This window comes from Mastomys coucha, unplaced genomic scaffold (genome assembly GCF_008632895.1).
Source record: "Mastomys coucha isolate ucsf_1 unplaced genomic scaffold, UCSF_Mcou_1 pScaffold8, whole genome shotgun sequence".
Taxonomy (NCBI): Eukaryota; Metazoa; Chordata; class Mammalia; order Rodentia; family Muridae; genus Mastomys; species Mastomys coucha.
In genome coordinates this window covers 44396301-44416732 of record NW_022196914.1, presented here as the reverse complement: position 1 = coordinate 44416732, position 20432 = coordinate 44396301, and the positions used below count along the sequence as shown (strand labels likewise).

Sequence of the window (20432 nt, the reverse complement as noted above, 5' to 3'; positions counted from 1 at the left end):
ACACACATACACACGGAGGAGGGAAGGAAGCCTCTCCCCCACACATTGTGAAGCAGCCTTCAACCTGTAACTCCAGGCATTTCAGCTGTTTTCAATCTTGGAAAAATAAAGAAAAATTCAGAGTTCAGGGTTTTAAAAATAAACCTACCCTCTGGCTAACAGACCATAATACAACAAGCTGTTACTATGTGAAGCAGTGACTATAGAAATCAAGAACGTTCTCCAATGATTAAACTGAGAGAAAAAGTTGAAGAGCATTAAGTTGTAGGAATGTTACACAAGTGTGTAACAATTTTCCAGCCCCTGAGCCAAAGTCTCCTGCTTTAGAATTAGGGGGGTGGGGACTCCTCTGTCAAGGGTGTGGGACAGAACTTTAAAGTGGAACTTTTAAATCAAACTTTTGGAAGATATCTGCCTCCTTTTGCTAATGTATTCTATGTTTTTCCCCCTAAAATTATAACCACCTGTTTACAGAGAAACCCTATATTTAAAAAATCGAACCTAATGGGAAATCAAACCTCATCATATCCATACCATAGATAAACCTGGTCTGTACATACATTTTATGACTCTCTATCATTGCATTTATATATTCTTTAATATTTAAATATATATTGAAAATCTATAGATCATTAATCTTACTTTTACTTTAAATGGGAATGAATACTTATATACATCAACGTATTCTACTCATCATTGGAGATTACTCTTTCATCTACAAATCTACCATGAGGGGCTGGGAAGATGGGCCAATCAACAATTAAGAGCACATACTGCTTTTGAAGGGACTCAAGTTTAGTTTCCAGCTGCCATATCCGGTGGCTCAGAACTTCCTGTACTCCTGCTCCAAGAGATTCGTCAAATGCACACCATCCCAAACCATAAACAAGTGATCAAGAAAATAAAAACCATTAAAATTGACTTTGACATTCCTTTGGGTGCTTGAAATTGTAATTTCTCTTTCCTTGCATAACTCACATTACATGTAGCAGTACTTCTCTAGAGTGTGGATTGCTGGGGTTCAGGGTAGTTACAGTTGCATCTTCAGCAGCCAGCAAGATGCTTGGCATACAGACTCAGTATCACCATTATCTGCTGAATGAAACAGCAAAAGCTATGTGTTTTGTCCACGTTAGACTATCTGTTCTGGGGCGGGAACAGTGAACATGGCACAATCATTTCATTTCCCAGGGAGCTTAGTACCATGTCTTGCACATTTAATTTTTAAATATTTGTGAAAAAATAAACACTATATTGACTTTTGTTTAAATTTCTTAATTTATATGAAATGGTAGCTACTTATGGTAAATCTGTTATTTGTTAAATTATATATTTATTAGCATAAAATATACATCTTCAAGTTAAGGACTTGTTTCTCTTTGCTATCTTATTTTTTTCATTCTCTGAACTTCCTCCTTGGCTTTCAAAGTATAAATAAATTTTATAACTAAACAATTTACAATAGGCTCTGACATCTTCTACAGCCCATAATCCTAACTAGAGGCCCAGGAGAAACTTCAATGGAAACAATACCAACTCAAGGGAGGAGCCTGTAGCCTAGAAGTTACATAATTTGTGTGCAGTCAGACAATGGGTGTGTTATGTTACTGTAATGGTGTTTTGAGGTGCTGAAAATGAAACCCACCACCTCCCATGGTAGGCATATGTTTTAACACTGAACTACATCCCCTTGAAATTAATTTTAAACTTTGATCTTTAATCCCAATTTGTGGGGCTTTAGAATTTATATTTCTGAAAATTCAAACTAAATGATGAAGTTTCATTAAAATGCTCGAGATACAAAAATGACCACCTAAGTTCTGCTTTTTTAAAATATGAAATGCACTCAGCACAATCACAGCTAAGGAGAACCAATCACTGGAGTCTTGCTATATGTCCTTCATTAGGTGGTGTCCAATCACCCTGATGCCAGCTATCTCAATGGATAAGAGTGTTAGGCTGACAGGACACTTCCTACTGTCTGTAGTAAGCCTTGATATGCATGGCTATTTTTGAAGTTAGAACTGCATTTGGGTCTTGAGTACTTTGAAATACATCTGGATAGTGAAAGAGAAGATCTGAACCTTTACTTAATGTCAATATATATGCATGTATAAGGTTAGTGACTCCATTTACTGACCAGTGCTGACTTATTTCAGCTTCTGTAAAATGTAGTTCTATTATCCAGGACATTTCATGTGACAAGAATGACTCCATTATCATCATAACATAGAAGCTAAATATAGAATTTATTAAACATACATTAGAACAGAAGATATAACTCAGGAGGGGAGTACTTCTCTACAAAAATCAAGACTTGGTTGTTGAGCTTTTATCACTGCACACACACACATACACACACACACAGACACACACACACACACACACACACACACACTGTATTTCTTTTTTCAAAAATACTGTGTTTCAGAAACTGAAAGAATAGCTAGATTGCTTTTCAGTTATTAGCTACTCCTAGGGTCACTGTCACCTCAGTTTTCCTCTCTATGAAATGGTCTCCTTGCTATTATAGGGATATGACATTCGTTTACAAATAAGGGGGGATTTGCAAGTTGGTTTGAAAAATACATCACACAATTCAGAAACTGAGGCGGTGCCATACTTGAATCATATATCTAGGTTTTTTTGTAGTGTTTTTTTTTGTGAGAATAAACAAACACTCATTTACAGATGCTGTTTATAATGCCTCCTCCATCAGAACAGCAGCCCTGAGTAGTTACCGAGTTTATTTACTGAAACATAGAGATAAGAGATTTAATTGATATGAAGAGGCTTTCAGAATCTAATTAACCTCCCAGTTAGTCATTAACTCTATGACCTTTACAGATAATTGACAGAAAGTTTCTTTTCCTTGCTCAGTCCCTCTATGAAGTGGCTGCATTTGAGGGTAACAGGAAGCATGCTGTGAACAGCAAGGAGATGTAACTGGAGAATGTGTCAAGTAGGTAGCTACTGGATCAGAAATACATAGTGTTCTGTAACATAATCTACCCATGTACCCTGTTCAGTGTACATGCACCACTAACATAATCATAGTTCTTTTAGTGATTGAACTTCATGGTCTTTTTCAGCCTGTTCTAAGGATTCTCATGACCATGAGGATAGTAAAATCAGTGGCAGATGTCCTCCTGCCCTTCTGACTCATCCCAACCAAGAACATTACACTTCCCCAGCAGCTTCAGATTTGGGTTCAGAAACTTCCTCCTCACCTGCTCTAGAAAGCCACTACCAAATGACTGGCCACAGCAAAAGGGAGCCTAGAGTGAAGACCAAATGCCCTGCTTGCCCCAAGTGTGGCTTGCCTGGCAAGTCATAATGGGTGTTAACAATGGCACTTCGTAAAAAGCCAACTTTTGCTTGGAAGAATTAATTTTGTTGACTATCAGTTTAAGGAAATATTACCGGTATTAAGCTAAGTATCTATTTTATATTATGACCCTGACTAGTAAAAGTACACAGAAGAAGTAACGTACAGTTAAAGCTTCAAATTCCGTGCAGAAGACAGTGAACTGTCACAAAGATCAGCATCAAGGAGAAGCATGCCAGGAATACACAGTCCTATGTCACATGTAGACCCACCACACTGGAATCAACATTTTAGGAGGACATTACCAGGAATGCAAGACTGGGCAAGAGGCAATTTGACCCATTGATCATTCCTAAATCCAGGTGAGGGCCCTGAAATGTAGTCTTCCCTAGGAATCAATGCACCTTGACATAGAAGGCATACTCTTTGCCAGGACTAGAAACAATATTCCTCTTAAGTTTCCTGTGCCTTTTACGTCTTAGTCTCTATCGATGTCTATATCTACATCTTACCTATTTGTGTATACACACACATCTGGGTGTACATTTGTGTGGCAATGACTGTGTGTCTGTGTGTAGGGTGCACATGTGCGAAGTTTAATGTGAAGGATAGAAGTAAGTCTTGCCTGTGTTTTGGAACAGGGTTTTACACTGGGCTTTGAGTCTTGGTGATTAAAGTAGTTTTGTCAGGCAGAAGTTTGAGGGATCCTCAGCTGGTTTTGCATCTCCACTGTGGGAATGTGCATGGGTGCTGAAGATTGATTGCGGGTACTCATTCCCGCACAGCAGATGGGGAAACCCTTGCAGCCCAAGTTTTGTTTTCTGTCGGAACAATGACATTTCTTCACTTCAAGTTCACTTGAAAAGTCACTTTTACTATTAGAATAGATGAAACTAAAACAAAAAGGAAGTTTCCATAGACTTTATTTATACTATAATAAGCATCAATAAGTTGATGTGTATTGAGTGCTCATGGTGTCCTATTGTTGTATCCTTCCATCAAATAAAAACTAGTCGTAATTTAAAAAAACAAAAGAAAATGAACAAACAAAAAAACCCACAACTTCTCCTGCAACACAATGCATGTGCTAAAATAAATAATTCAGTTTTAAGATGCACCATTATCTTTTATTCTAATTTGAGACAGGACTGAGAATTGTCCCCAAAACTTCACTTCTGAATTTCAGTATAAATTGAGTACCACAATTGAAAAAAATGTTCTACCCTTTAAGATTTTATGTGGCAGTTTTAAAATTCAAGCAATGAAGCATTTATGTGCCTGGTGTCAACAGCTAGCCTACTCTCTTTGATTCAAACAGGTTGTAATCATCAAATCTTACTTGCTACAAAATATGCAAATATCACCAAAATGGATGATTCTGATCTAGGCTAAGTGTTTTTCTCCCCTTTTCCTTCTAGTTGCTAAGAGAAAAAAGATATGAGGACTTTGGTTTGCTGTAGTTCATTAAGGCTCATTTGAAAAGGTAGTAATGAGAAATGGTAATGACTAATCCTGATGAAGTTAATCCGGGCAAAAGACTGTGCTTTCAAATGGATGGCCCTTTCTGCTCTCACTGCTTAGGACTCTGATGACCCTGTCTGTGGTATTGATGATGTTAAAGCCACCAGAGCTAGGAAGTAGGGGAGAGCACAAGAAACCCAGTTTTACTGCCTTATGCATATAACTTAAGCAATTGAACATGTACATTCTTCTTCAACAGTGATTGCTTTCTTAATAAATGAGATGCAAAGCAGATTTTTATGTTTATAAAATATATGCAAATGAAATAAAAGCATCGTTTTGGAAAGAAATGGTTTTTAGAATTTGGTGTATAGAAAACATTATAGTACAGTTATGAGAAATATGAATATATCAAAAAATGTAGTCTGACTTATTAGGACAAATGCAAATATAATTTATAGGTTTAGTGAAACTTTTAAAGATATATAAAAAAACAAAAGTGAAAATCTGCAAAATCTTTTATAAAATTCAGTTTATTTTTTTCCTTGGAAAGCTTGGCATTGAATGGTTAAATATTTATGGGATATGCTAATATTTTGTTAATAATTCCAAAAAAGTCTATTGAAAACAAGTCTATACTTGATTTAACATAGGGCAGCAGAAGCCTCCTTAGTCATCAGCCATAGGAACTATTTCAATTATATTTTATGTTAAATCTATGGAATATTTCTAATGTAAATCATGGATATTATTTCTTTAAATCTCTTCCTAAAGAGAACTTTTCAACAGAAATTACTAATCATAAAGTTAGACAGTGGTCCAATGTTGCATCAAAAATATTTAAAATGGTATCATGGAAGATCTACCAGTTCTCCCTTAGACAAAGATTTACCTAGCACCACAACTCCACCCACAAGGTTAGTGCCCCTCTATGGTCTAGACCACTTGCAGGTGTGTTTTAACCAGACAATGAGGTTACTGATTGACTGTGGTTATTGGCCTGAGGTAAGATGTGTATTTAGTTTTTACTAAGTATTGAGTTCCAAACTGGTCTCCTCTTAAAAGAAGTTTCATACTCTAAATTCAAAAGTTATAGTGTTGGAGAGTTTGCCACTTCTGAAATGTACCCCTCATATATCAATTTGAAGAATGAAGTTATGATGAATTATAGGATTTACCTTGGGGTTACTCTGAGGGTACAATTAGTTAAAACCCTCCCTCTTCACATTTCAGTTAGACCAGTGTGGTCTCACTGACCTTCTGTGAGAACCAATGGGTGAGGATCTCCCCTGTTCAATGAGCAGCAATGAGCCCACAGATGGCCACAGAACACTTGAAATGTGGCTAGTGGTACTGAGGAAATGAATCATAAATTTCACCAAGTGTTATTTCATTTCAATGTGAAGAGCCCCATGCGGCTAGTGGCTGACACAGAAGAAGTGACAGATCTAGATAGTGATTTTTTTTTAAATAAATTAATCAATTTTGAGACTTTCATATAGGAGACTGTATTTATATTATTCCTTATCTTCTTTTTCCTTCTCTAACTCATCCTATGTCACCCTTTCCCTGGTAAAATTTATGGCAAATAAATTTATGTGTGGGAAGTGAATATATCTGTCTGTCTATATAAGTCTGTCTGAAGCGCAGGATGGGAAGGGACAGGGTCAACTGAGTTATAAACAAAGGCAGAAGAGGAATAAATGACAGGGTCACCTGGCCTGGTGAGACACTTTCAGAACTAAGAGCTCTTGAGGTACTCTGGTCATATTTATACATCATGGATTCCATGGCATGTAGCGCATAGCAGGAATTCAACAAATCTTTGTTAGGTGAATGATTGAAGAAATAGAAGTCTAGAAACTACTAAACAAGTCAGTAAGCAGGCTTTTTTTGCTAAGTACTTGTTTATAATATAAGCACATGCCAAGTGTTTTATAAATCTATATTTTATAATTACAAACTATTTTGGTTTGGCTGTAATAGAAGGTCAAATGAAGTAGTTTTTGCATTTTACACCAAATAACAAATTCTGAAATACTTCTCTGTAAAGAGGTCCTAATTCTACTGCTTTTGCATTTCTTCAACAAAAATTGTACCTGCTGATCTATACTCCTCTCCAAGACTGCTTAGATTGTGTATAACCTTCCAGTGGTACTCTGAGGCAACAAAGGTTAAAAGCTATTTTAAGGCCTTGTAAGTCCTAATTTAGGCCTTAACACTTACTACACTTAATGGGCAAGGAAACATTTTTTATGCAACAATGGCTTCTAGGTTATCTTTAAATCCAACAGGAATAGGGTGACAGAAAATATAATTTCAGTTAAATTCTCTCTCTTTGTCTCTCTCTCTCTCTCACACATTCACATACATACATACACACATGAAAGAAGGGGGGAGAGGGAAAGGAAGAGGGAGAGGGAGAGAGAGAATCTTTTACTGATACATTTGTGACTCCAGGATTTCTTTTACATTCTGTTTCTATTTACACATAATAGCCTGACTTCTGGTCCAGACTGGATGACCATTCCACAGACCATCTGAGTGGTGAGAGGCTCGTGTTGGCTAGCTGCTAAGAACATTCACCCCTGGGCTTCATGTTTAGTAGACATGAAGTGGATATGGGGTAATGGTTAGTCTTGGTCTCCGTTACTCCACAGATCATTTGCACTATACTTCAGGACCCATGTACAGTCATGTAGTGAGGTTGAACTGTTAGTGTCCACCACCTTCCTTTCAGCGGCTTATGTGGTATTTATGGGCCATTGCTCCTTTGTCTTCCAGTTGTTTTCAAGGCAGTTTTTGTAACCATGTTCTACATCTTTAACAGGAATGCCTGCCTGATTCTGCTCAGAATGTCTTGACACTAGCCCTGTAGGATCTACATCCTTTGGGCCGTTCTCAAATATTTAATAAGGCATTCTTCAGGAATATAGCCAGAGAGAAACATCCACAGTTTCTTCTGTTAGGGCACAAGTGGTAACTGGGCAGTTACCACTTTATACTACCTGAATTTCAGAGCCCTGAAAGCTAGCACTTTGATAAATACCCAGTTATGTGCTATGGAGCCAAACAAAATGGACTTTCTTCAAAGGAAGTATTTTAAAGACAATAGCTGTTTTTGTTTCTTTTTTAAACAATGGATTACAATTTTAACACATTTACTAAATCTGGCATATTTATATAGTGTATCTAAACAGATATTCAAGCTGCATTATGATACAATGGAGGAAAAAAACCCTATTTCAGCCTATCTGTTAAGCCTTTGTGTGTCTCTGTGCCATTGTAACAGTAGTGCTAATTATCAAGCAAAGACATGGTAATTACACAGAGCTTTCTGCTAAAAGGAGAAATCTCTTTTCAACACCCACGTATTGCAGACTTTCCTGTGACCCTATAACTCTACTCTGGTGTGGCGCAGGAATCTGCACCCCAGTCTCTATGTTAGCAATCATTACATTCTCTCTCTCCCCAACCTTTTCTTCCTGCAAGTAAACTGTAGAGGGTTAAGGGAGAGAGGCAATGGTCCAAATGGGAAATGTAAAACTAATGACCCTTTATGGAACATATTATGCTCCTCATTAAACTTACTCAGTTAAATGTATTCCATTAAATTAAAATAAATAAGATTCAAAATTTTACCCAGGAGTAGTAAACTATCTCCACTTTAGGCTTCCTATTAGACTTATTCTAAAAGAGAATTCTTCCAACTGCAGATACTTAGTCTCTCTTGTAATTGATATACCACTACAGTGATTTGAAACTTAGTGTGTCTAATTACTTGAGGGAACATGTCATCTACACACACTTTCCACTCAAATTTCTTTCCTCAAGACTTCTTATTTCAATGTTTCATATTTTTAAAAGTGATATATATGATAGTGATATAAAACTTTTTCTAAAAGAGACTCTGCCTTACAATTTTCTCCATCAAATGTTATTTCTAGAATGGAGGAGGGCTGAGTCATGAGGAATGTTACAGGGACAATCTACCTGGGTGCACAATTCTTACAATGTATTAGAATTACTTATTGTATCCACTCAAAATATTGAGCCACAAACTCTAGATTTTTCCCAGAGAGTTAGAAGCCTAGAGTGACTCAGATGTTTAATATATTTATATCAAATATAAGACAATAGAGTTAGAGCTTTATTGTGGTTTTTCAATGTGTCTTTCTATAAATTATATTGTAGCGGAAGATTTTCAGTTTTTTTGTGCTGTACTACAACTGAGACTCAGAGTCTCCCATATGCATAGAAGCTGTGCCACTGATTGCAATCCCCAAGCCCCCCCCCTTATTTTTTCAGATAAGAAACCTTCGGCCAGAGAGAGAGCCATCTTTCCACGTACCATGATACTGCAAATCTTTGACTCTTGACCCACTGTTCCTATGACAGCCTTTAAAGAAATTTAACTCTCAGATATGCATCCATACAAGACTATAAAGATATCATATGAGAGGGCAAATTTGAAGTCACCTTTAAGACATATAGCACCCTTCTCTGCAGAACTCCATATATGAATCTTCAAGATTATAAACTTTGAAAGCAAAACTTAAAATCAACATATCTTTCTAATTCATCTAATACAGGTCTACTGTTTCAGAGCATATGAAGGACTATCTAGTCCAAGGACATCAAATACAACGTCAGATTTTCACTTAGTTTGTTATCTGGCATATTTGTTGTTATAGCTGTAGTGTGAGATAAGGTTTGAAGCATACAGTACACATACACATAAACATACACAAAAGACCTTGAAGTGTCACAGCTCACTAGTTCCTTCATGCTTGAGTTTGCATTTTCAAGTTTAAATGTGGTTGTGAAAAGAACTTTCTTAAAGGCAGGTAAACGTTATTACCAGTCTTAAGTTTGAGGATCCCAGCAAGTGTGTGGCGCAGACTACTAGCCAACATAAGCAAAAATGGCATGCCGTGACTCTTAACTGAAATTTGTTTGTTTGGTCTTATTAGGCAAAGTGAGAAAGAATGAAAATTTGAAACCCAGTCAACACAATGCCTTCAAAAACTTCAAATAAAAGGAAAGAAATCAGAATTTGTCTTAAATAACTAATTATTAGAAGGGGTGTAATAAAAAGAAGGTTATGGAGGCTTGTGTATTTGCATGGAGTTAGGGCTGGACCTCTGGACAGACCTATTCTGTGAGAATGGTCTGTACTCTGACAATCTAACTGCGGACTTCATGCTTCTAAAGCACTTACTTTCTTCCAGTTCTGGGAAAGTCTGTACAAACCTACTTGTCCCAAGAATGGACAGGAGATGCAAAAATTAGGCAGGCAGAAAAATTCTCTTTCCCTTTTAGTTGTGGAGCCATTGCTCTTAAGGAAGCATCATTTAAATAGAACACATGTTGAAAATACTTTAAAAGGTTCACTGAAATTGTATGGCTCCTTACCCACCTAGAACATCTTAGAGTTCTCCATGGCAGCTAACTTATTTCTGTTGGATCCAAACCGTGTTCTAAATCTGACTTAGATGTAGTACTGACCCATTCCTTATAAATCCATTGTCAATTGACTTCTGGCTTCATGTATATTAACCATTTTCAATGCTATAATGATATCTTTTTTTTTTTTTTTGAGGAAAAGCAGTATTTTGTATAACTAGCTGTCTTTACTTTCCCAGAGAGAGAGAGAGAATGAGTTAGAAAGAGGTGATATACATGATAGATAATAATGTTCAAGTGAGGTCACCTGAAAAAATGTTTTAATTCTGGTGGAGAAGATGTTATACACTTAAAATGGATTGTGAGTATGGATGACATAGCATCTGGTCACAGTTCCCAACTCACGGGTCCTGATCCACAGTGGTGGACACTGCTCACTTGTAAAAGAGGCAGCCATTGATCCGACCCTGGACCTTGATGTCTAGATCCCATACGGGTCATCACTTTGCCACTTTTGACACTCATTCTGAGAGGAGTAATGAGAATGTCGCAGTCATAGGTGGGGTAAACATCCCAAGAACAGGTACAGGACTAGGAACACAGGAAAAGAAAGTATTGGGCCCAAAGCAGAAAGCCCACGCTCATAGCTTTTTTGCTCACCTCCACAATGTCTGAGTTTGTCCGGCTCTCATGCGGCTCGTTGTACTCCGTGTACTTGAGCAGCACCTTGTCCATGTCAGTGCTGGCATACTGGAACAGCTTGTTGGTGCTGTTGAAGATGATTAGTGCAATCTCACAGTCACACAGCACGCTCAGCTCATAAGCCTTCTTCATCAATCCAAATTTCCTCTTCGTAAAAGTCACCTGGAAGAAGAATGCATTTTTAAAGACAAAAACCTTACTCGTGTGTGGTGTATGTATTCACACGACTATTTTTTTTTTCCTTTGCAAACAATGGTGTCGAGCTGCCAGAGTCTTGGGTGCTATCACATTCAAAGTCAAAGCAAACAATGTAAACTGATTTCTGCCTACAATTCGAAAATGTGCCATTTCTAGCTAGTGGTAGACTGGGAAACTGGAGATATAAGATTTAATTCAGGGCATTCACATGAAGGTGATGGAAGAAATAATCTTGTTTCTTTGAAACTTTCAGCTTCTTCAACTTCAGTATGTTTAACAGTTTTCCCAATTATAAATCTAGAGGTTGATTTGTTTTTAATCACTTGAAGACTAGCCATGGCATTATAAATGTAATATTTTAGATCTGTGTTAAAACAGCACACACATAAAACTGGTTACTCTTGTGCCACTTGTGACAACTCTTGCAGGCTTGTGGGTACTCCTCTCAGGCAGTGTACTCCCTCTCTAGAAACTTAGCTGGGCATTGGGAAGCACTGTTAGGATTCTGGGTTCATTCTCCTGTTTCTGATTTTCCTCTCTGAGGTCAGTAACTGTTATCCTTGACCTTTTTCCCCTTTCCTACAAATATTTGTCAACTTCCCAGGCAGCCCAACCATTCATATCCTTATCATGTCACCACGGACAGCCTAGCAGCTTCCTGGCCTGGATGCTCTCCCTGCTTGGAATCATTGTCTCCTCTATTCATCTTATTCTGTGAAACCTCACTCCACACTCTCCCTCAGGAACTGCCCTCTGAGGTTCTTGTTTCCAGCTCTGCATGCCAGTCCCAGTAAATGAACATATCCCACACTTGCAATTTCAGTGTTCTTTAAATGTTAGCTTGTCCTTCTAGCCAATCCATCCAACAGCATGAACATCATTAACTACAAACCCATATGTGGTCTAGTATTTCCAGGCAAGCATTGTGTAGTGTATCATTCTCAGAAAAGACTTCCAAGACATGTCCTATTGTCTCACAGATTTAGTAGGAAGGCAGACTGGTCTTGCAAAGGCTCATAAACCCTTTAAATTACAACTAGCTTCTCCAACTAATGGCTGACAATGCCATGTGCTTATTTATTTATTTATTTATTTATTTATTTATTATTTTAAGAAACGTAAATTTTTGAGGCTCATACTAGGGAAGTCTGACTGGCTTATTTAGCATTTATTTTCTTTAAACACAGTGGGTCTTATACAGGTCAGCTCACATTTTACTCCCACTTAACTGTAACTCTTAAATCTAGATCCCCATTCTTTTCCTTTTTTTCCCTTTGATTCTAGAAACCAATGAATGATCTCCAGTGACTATCAAAAGCTCCAACGCCTAGCTCCAGCATTCACTCTAAGATCTCCTTCCATATTGCCTATCTCGTCACAAGCTCAGCATCCCTACAACTGAGAACTAATAAAATGCACGTTTCAGTGTCATAAAGCGTCTCCAAACTGTTTGAGAATGCTGCTTTTCCTGGTGGGAGAGCAAGGCTGAGCTATCCTCACTGACTGACTATCCTTCAACGTAAAGCCCTTTTACTGCAGCCCACACTAACCCAGATAATCTCTATTCAGACGTTATCTACATTTCATCTTGGGCATCTTTGCTTCAAAGTAGCTATCACTGCCTTAGCATCTATTGTTGTTGTTGCTGTGGTGGTGGTGGTGGTGGTGGTTTTACTGTTTTTCTAAAGTGCTTTTGATAAAATAAACTTTCATTCTGGTTCATTCGGATGAGCTCTGACTGACTATAAGGATGGGCTGAAGACTTTCTTATTGGGATGGATAGATAACTATTATTGTTAATTATAGTGAGCTATTCAAAATATATTTTAACATTTCTTCAAGATGCAATTTAAACATAAATCTAACTGCATACTTCTTGTCTTATCTAGTGAAATAGGATAAAATGTATTAAATATAGAAGCTCTGATGTAAAATAGTCTCACATATATGGAACCTCTTAATCAGATTTCATGACCACAAACTGTAGGTGAAATGTCTCAATGCAATATGGTTTCTGCTATACTCAAACCTCAGAATTTAACATATTATAACACTCATCATCAAAGAATATGTAGGACAGAAATATCACTAAATCCACTATTTGTGTTTACTCTTAAATGCTCCTCAACCAAATAGGTTGCTGGATAATGCATACTTATTTAATAATACCTGTCAAAAAAGGTATTGCATATAGCTTCTTTTCATTAAAACTGCAATATGAAATGATGACTGTATTAATGCAGTGAAGAAAATACCTTCAAACCCCACTCTTAATTGCTCTAAATTTAATTCTGTATTATGTTCACATTCTTCATGCATACTCAAAATGTATTTTATAATGCTTTTTATCATTGTTCATAGTTAGATAAAATTGTTTTTAAGCATTAAGCTTTCCAAAGAGATCTGAGATATTACTCTTCATTTAAAATATGCCACTCAATGACAAAGATTGCAATTCAGAGCTCTTATGCTTAAATATAATAATGTATTGTAATGATTACATTTTTCATAACCTGACAATAGTTTGTAATGGGGACAAGTCCATATCTCTATTTCAATAGAGTTCAATTTTGAACCTTAGGTGATACATAACACTGTTTTTGCAGCACTTAAGTAAAGGATGTTCTTTCCGAGTGTTTACTTCAATCAGGGTGCACTGAGAGAAGAATAAAATCAGAACTATTCGAGTGGGCACTATAATTCAACATCTAGTTATCATAATTAAAGAGGTTTGGTAAATACATCTGCATTAGAAGAAGAAATACACTGTATGTACTGACCACTTTATTTTCCCATTGAAAAATCTAGAGTTTCTGACTTCAATATTAGGTTTTATAATAACCCTAAATTTTAAGTCCTAGAAAATGTACATATATCACATATTTTATGACAACCCCATTAAGGAGAGATGAGAAATTGAAGTTGGAATCTGAAATTGAAAAGAGTCATATTTGTTGAATACAGCTTTATATAATCTAATTGTAAAGAAATTAATGAAAGTCTTGTGAGAGACAGTTTTTCCTGAAGACTTTCTATGCATCCAGTGTTATGAGGTGTACTATCTACTGAGTATTTTTGAGTCTTTTCCATGTTACTCATTTGTGCTGAATGCTATAGCTTCTATTACATAAAATAGTATTTCTTTAGTTCATGTCATTTTACTGTGGCTGGAGAAGACAATCATCACATGCCTTAAAGCTTAACAGAACCTTTTTTCTTAAGAACAGCATTCAGTATTTGACCAATAAATTTCTTTCTCCCCTCATGCGAAATTATTTGGAGTGGCATTATTATTTAATTGTTGTACTTTAGCTTTTTAGACCAAAACTGAAAAAGACTGAAAAAAAATAATAGATGTTAATTGAAGTGATTATGAACTGCAGTTTACTTCCCTGGAATTAGTTCTTACACTGTAGTTGGTCAGAACCGCTTGTGGTGTCATGACTTTTTCCTTTCTTTGTGGCCATTAGCAGTCTCTCTCTAGGTAAGGCTTAGTTTAAAACATAACTTCCAAGACGTTTTCATGCGGATACTCAGAAATCAGTTAGTTCCTCCTCATCTTAGCTTTCAGTATTGTTTTATTGACTAAAGGATGAGACATGGTCTCTATGTATCCCATGTTGGCACTGGGCCCTCTTTGTCAGCCTCTCAGTTGTTGGGGCTACAGGTGAAGATCACCACAAACTGGTTCCTCCAATAATTTGCATAAGCCTTTACTTCCTAAAGTATTCTTATATTATGGAGTTGATTGCTTATGACTCTGTTTTTCTTGCTGCTTTTTAATTTTGTAAGATCCCAGATCAGCCTTCACACAACTAACTTGTGGGTACATAATGACTAGTTGTTGAATATAGATTACAGAATAGGAATATTCTATTTTAAAAAAATTGACTTATTCAATATAATTTTCTGTTAAAACTAGAAACTTTCTTTACTTGCCTTTTGCTAATTGACCCTCTTAAAGATAAGAGATTCTAGAGATTATATATATATATATATATATATATATATATATATATATATATACACACACTAACAAGTTACTGCCATGAATCTTGAGAGAAAGAAAGCAATTATAATATTTTGAAATTTATCCTATGGAAAGCAGAGAATGTCCGGAACAGTATACATATGTATAGATGCTCCAGACTTCAAGAAAAGTTCAATGAAAAGTATTTTTGAATCTGTGCCTGGATGATGCATCATGAGGGGTGGAGAAGTGTGAAGATAGAAGTTTATTTTTATAGTTGCAGGCACAGAGAGAAAAAGGAGGATCGAAAGATGGGGTGGAGGGAGATGACTCAGTCCATAAATTGCCCACTGTGCAAACATAAGAACCTAATCTTGGGTTCCCAGCACCCACTTAAAGGCAGATGTGGTACTCATGTATGACCAGGGCTAGGGATTAAGTATACAGTCAAGTGGATCTCTGGAGCACACTGGCCAGACAGCTTAAATAATCACTGAGCTACAGGTTCAGTGAGAGACCCCATCTTAAGAAAATGAGATGGAGAGGGACAGAGCCTCCAAATGCATACACACACATTTCTGCCTACATTCCCATACATAGAGGAGGCTCAGCGCTTGGGATGATTGCATTTATCAACTAAACGTTCTTTGCAACTTCTGATGAGTTCTTTTTTTTTTCTTTTTTTTTTTTAAAGAAGACGTTTCCTCCCGATTGTTCAGGCAGCATGTGTATAGTAGAGGATTTCAAATTCGATCATCAATAGGAGGAGAGGACCTTGGCCCTGTGAAGGTTCTGTGGACCTCGGCCCTGTGAAGGTTCTGTGCCCGTGTAGGGGAATGCCAGGGCCAGAAAGTGGGAGAGGGCAGAGTGGCAGGCATGGGGAAGGGGGAGGCAACAGGGGTTTGTTTTTGTTGTTTTTGTTTGTTTCTTTGTTTTTTGGAGGGGAAACTGGGAATGGAGAAATTTACATGTAAATAAAGAAAATTAAAAAAAAACCCTAAAAAAAAGATTTATTTACTTATTTATTTAATGTATATGTATACACTGTAGTTCTCTTCAGACACACCCCAAGAAGACACTGGATCTCATTACAAATGGTTGTGAGCCACCATGTGGTTGCTGGGAATTGAACACAGGACCTCTGAAAGAGCAGTTAGTGCTCTTAACTGCTGAGCCATTTCTCCACCTCCAAGTTCTGACTATTAATACATATATATTTGTGCATTTGTGGATGGTTGACAGTGACTGGCAGAAGAAACATCTTTGAACATTAGTTCAAAGATGAACTAATTAATGGCAACTAAGTGTGAAAAAGTCTCTAGAAGGCACTGTGGAGTTCAGTCACTTTCTGCTCCCAGGAACCACTTTTAACATGGGTTTAGGTGAAAATGCAAGGCGTGCTAGTTAGATCTGCATGTAACATGAATGTGGAGATCAGAGCTAGGAAAAGGTGTCAGAGTTTGTAGCTTCTGTCGACAATAAGAAGTCGAGTCATAAAAAAAAAAAAGAAGTTGAGTCATGAATGAGCTGAATCAAACAGGTGATCTTGAAATTTGCACTCATAAATTATTTTAAAACATGCTTTCTAAACCTTCTACAAAATATGGTAGATGGTTTGGTAGATAGGATCTAAGTTTAAGATGGTCCAAAGTGGGAATAAATTATCTTTATGGCTCCTTCTGTTAATCAGTGTAATCTTTGGCCATTGAAGGAATTGGCTACTTTTAACCTTCCATGCTCAGAATGTTAACAGTCCCACGTTAAGCATTTTCCAAGGTCTGAAGCTTCATGCACATGATGAGGTATGTGTATTATATCTTCTTCTAGAATGAATTCTAGTGTATAGTGAATATCATCCACTCAAGAAAAAGAAAGCATGATGATGAGAGAGAATAGTGGAGCTCATCCTACTGCCCTTATTCTGGAACTTGTGATACAGCTAGATGTTTGAGATCAACTGAATGTGTTTTTAAGGTAACAAGGAACTTGCTCTACAACTCTTTCTACAGTTTTTACACCTTCAACCTCTATGGCTAGATGGTATTGACTTTCAAGTAGCAAAGAATATAATTAATTAGTAATAAAGGTCAAAGCAGGCACCCTGTCCTACAATTCTACACTATATATAATATCTTATGATTTAGTAAATCAACTTCATCACAATTATCACCTATACATTTCATATACTAAGACGTAAAACATCATTGTGATTTTTGTGGTTGGGTTCATCCACTTGTGCTAACACTACCCACATAAAGTGTCGCAACTGTATCATGACTTTCCTTGAAAGCTGGAGCCTTCTTCTACTCATCATTTCAATTTAAAGTCCACAAATAATAGCTGACTAAATATTTACTGCATGGATGCACAGATAAATGAAGAAATTGTGCATGCTTTCTTTATAAATTGGAAGTTTTAAAATAAACTCTTGTATATGTTCAGACTAAAAGAAAGTTACCATCAACAGGAGACATAGTTCTTCTATGCTTTTGTCATTTTGACTGATAGTAAAAATATGCATTCCATGAAGTTGAGCTGAAGAGGAAAACTGAATGGTGTCATAACCGTTTGAGTCTGTGTATAAAAATTAGAGCATATTGTTTATCATGGAATTGTCTTAGGCAGAAACAGTGGCTCAAAGACTTTCTACTAAGCTGTTTTACAACACTTAATAGTATCTCTGTAGGCTGTAGTTGGTAGTCTGTAATCCCCCTTTTTCAGATGGATACTGTACATACAGAGTTAAATGGCCTTATGTAAAGCTGTACTACTACTCCCTATGAACCAGAAATAATACCTTTTCCATACACAATGCATGTTTCTCTAGTCAGCATGCTTTCTCTCTTGTAAGTAACTATCCCCTGAGCAGAAGCTCCCATGGCTCAGGAGCAGGCCAGTGTTAGCTGAGGTATACACATATTGTTATTTATTTGCTTTTGTGGTCACCTGACACTCTTCCTGAGAAGAGCACCCTAAGGGAGAGTATTAATTTATGTAAAGGTAGCTTCTTAGGTTAAAGTAAATAAAATAATGCTACCAATATTCAATTGAGAGGCAGTGGTTTCTACTTCCACCAACAAACCAGTGATGCTTTTGTGTGGTTCTGTAGCCCTCACTGCCCTTAGACACTCAAGCCATTCCCACGAAAGCTGGTGAGAACCACACACAGCCATGAGTAGGCACATACTATTTCTATATTTATAGATGTTTCAGTTTCCCAAAATGGGAAGTACTTGGCTGGCAGCAGACATAGGCCTGCTCACAGCTAGAATAGAAAGAATGGGACTCTGATTTCCACACATTGTTACACGAGCAGTTCCTATACCAAGTTTTAAAATCCCAGGACAGGATTTTCTGTGTAGTTACTTCTAAGGCAGGGAAATTAGTTTGGTTTACTGGGTCATGGAAAAGGGTATTTTGGGATCTGTTTCCCTCCATATCCTTGCTCTACATTCTTTACATTCCTAGCCACCTCTGAAGAACCTGAGTATGTATTAACAATGGGAATCCTTACACCCTACTGGAAAAAATTCTAAAGAAATGAAGGTGATGAACCTTTTAAACAGTAGCTACTACACCACTTAGAACACCCGAGGACACATTGATTTCAGACTACCTCTAAGGGAAGCCACATTAATTTTGTTTAGTATCTGAAATCACAGTACTTGAGGTCTAATTCTAATGAAATGTTTTTGTATTCAACGAATAAAGTGGAGTGATTCTTAACCCACCCACCCTCCCCAATTCTATTTTCCCTCCTCTTGCCATCTCCCCTTTTTCTCATTCCTCTCCTTTTCTCTTTTCCTCCCTCTCCTCTCTCTTCCTCCCTTTTCTCTCCCTCTCTCCCTTCCCCTCCCTCTTTCTTCTCTCTTTCTCCCCCCTCTTTCCTTCTCTCCTTCTCTTCCTCCCTCTCTCCCTCTCCGTCCATCTCCCTCCTTCTCTCCCCCTCTCTCTGTGTCTCTCTCTTCATTTCCGTCTTCTATTTTCCCAGAACTGGCATAAAAACAGGTCTTTGTAGATGGGTAAGCAATCTACTCCTGAGGAACTTGATCCTAAAGCCATACTTTTAACACATAGAGTAATTGTCATTTCTTTTGAAATATGTTGGAACTAATACACCCAACTAACTGTACTTTCAATGTTCTTCCATTCTGTCCCACTTAGAATTACTAATATGACTTCTTTATTTGAAAGTATTTTAAACCTCACTCTGCTTATTCCCCCTCAGTCACCAAGATGATCTCCAGTTTCCTAAGTTGAGGCAGATGACCTAGTAAGGAGTGACAGGAGGAGACAATGTGCTCTGTAATAATCCGTGAACCACTGGGTCTTCCCATGTGTTTAAAGGGTTAGGGAACGGAGTCAAGCGTCTGTAAAGACATTCTCTAATTTAGAAGGGAAATGGCCTTCTAAATGCTCCAGGATGCCTCCCTTGTTCCTGTCAGTAAGTAATGGCACGACTGTTCTGAGTACTCCTCTTCGGTTTTATTTTGTTTAATTCAGTCTGTCATTAGAAAGGCTATGAGCTCTAGGCCTGATGATTACTCTCAGTGGGAGGAGGCCATGCCACTATAGACTTGTGTTCTAGACAAGCGCTCCTTTATACAATGAAGGGGCCTGCCATCCTAAATGAAAGGCTCTTTAAAGAGCAGTGAGGGGCTCTTTTAAACAGACTGCGACCATGTGCTTGTAACCCTCCAGCACAACTTGCGACCAAGAGACAGCAGTGTGTTCTGCTGCAAAGGAAACCATTGTCCTCCTTAGCCTCCAGCAAACTGAGCCATGTTTCAGGGAAATACAGGAGCATTTCCACAGGATGTGTAAGCAGTGATCCCTAACTTTCTCAGCACAAGAAACTTGTTAAAATGAGGGCCTCAGAGAACAAAACTCTATCAGCCCCGTAACCTAAGTCAGCATATACAATTCCTAAACAAAATGTAAGTCTTGTGTATTACATGGTATTTTGAGGGTGGATCACAAATAGGGTGATCACAAACAAGGGAGTGTCCATTGAAGAGTTTGGGCTTTAAAAGTTGTTTCTGTGGATTTCTAATATATTTGATTATGTAAGGACAGCAAAGACCAGCGTTTGTCATTAAGTTTGGCAGGGTTTTAGAGTGTCCCTTGCAAAATCTGGTAATGCTTCACATTCTAAAAGAGAATTCTACCCTGCAACATTTTAAACACACTTGTATGTTCAGGTTTGATTGTTTTTTTTTTCTGTTTTCTTTTTCTTTTTTATTAAACTAATACAATTTATTTTAAAATATACAATTCAGCATTGACATTTTTAAGTATAAAAATAATTTATAATAGTTAAATGTCTCTTAAATAGACATGATATCTTCTGAAGATAAAAGTAATATG

The 20432-nt window shown here is 37.2% G+C and overlaps 1 protein-coding gene across 19 annotated transcripts in view; it reads right to left on the bottom strand.

Annotated features, from left to right (window-relative positions):
* Mef2c (myocyte enhancer factor 2C) overlaps window positions 1-20432 on the bottom strand; it is a 163965-nt gene that overhangs the window by 64557 nt on the left and 78976 nt on the right. For all 19 annotated transcript variants that reach the window (XM_031359828.1, XM_031359826.1, XM_031359842.1 and 16 more), the window contains one exon: window positions 10856-11059. In XM_031359828.1, the coding sequence (XP_031215688.1) occupies window positions 10856-11059 (204 nt within the window). The remainder of the gene's footprint in view (window positions 1-10855; window positions 11060-20432) is intronic.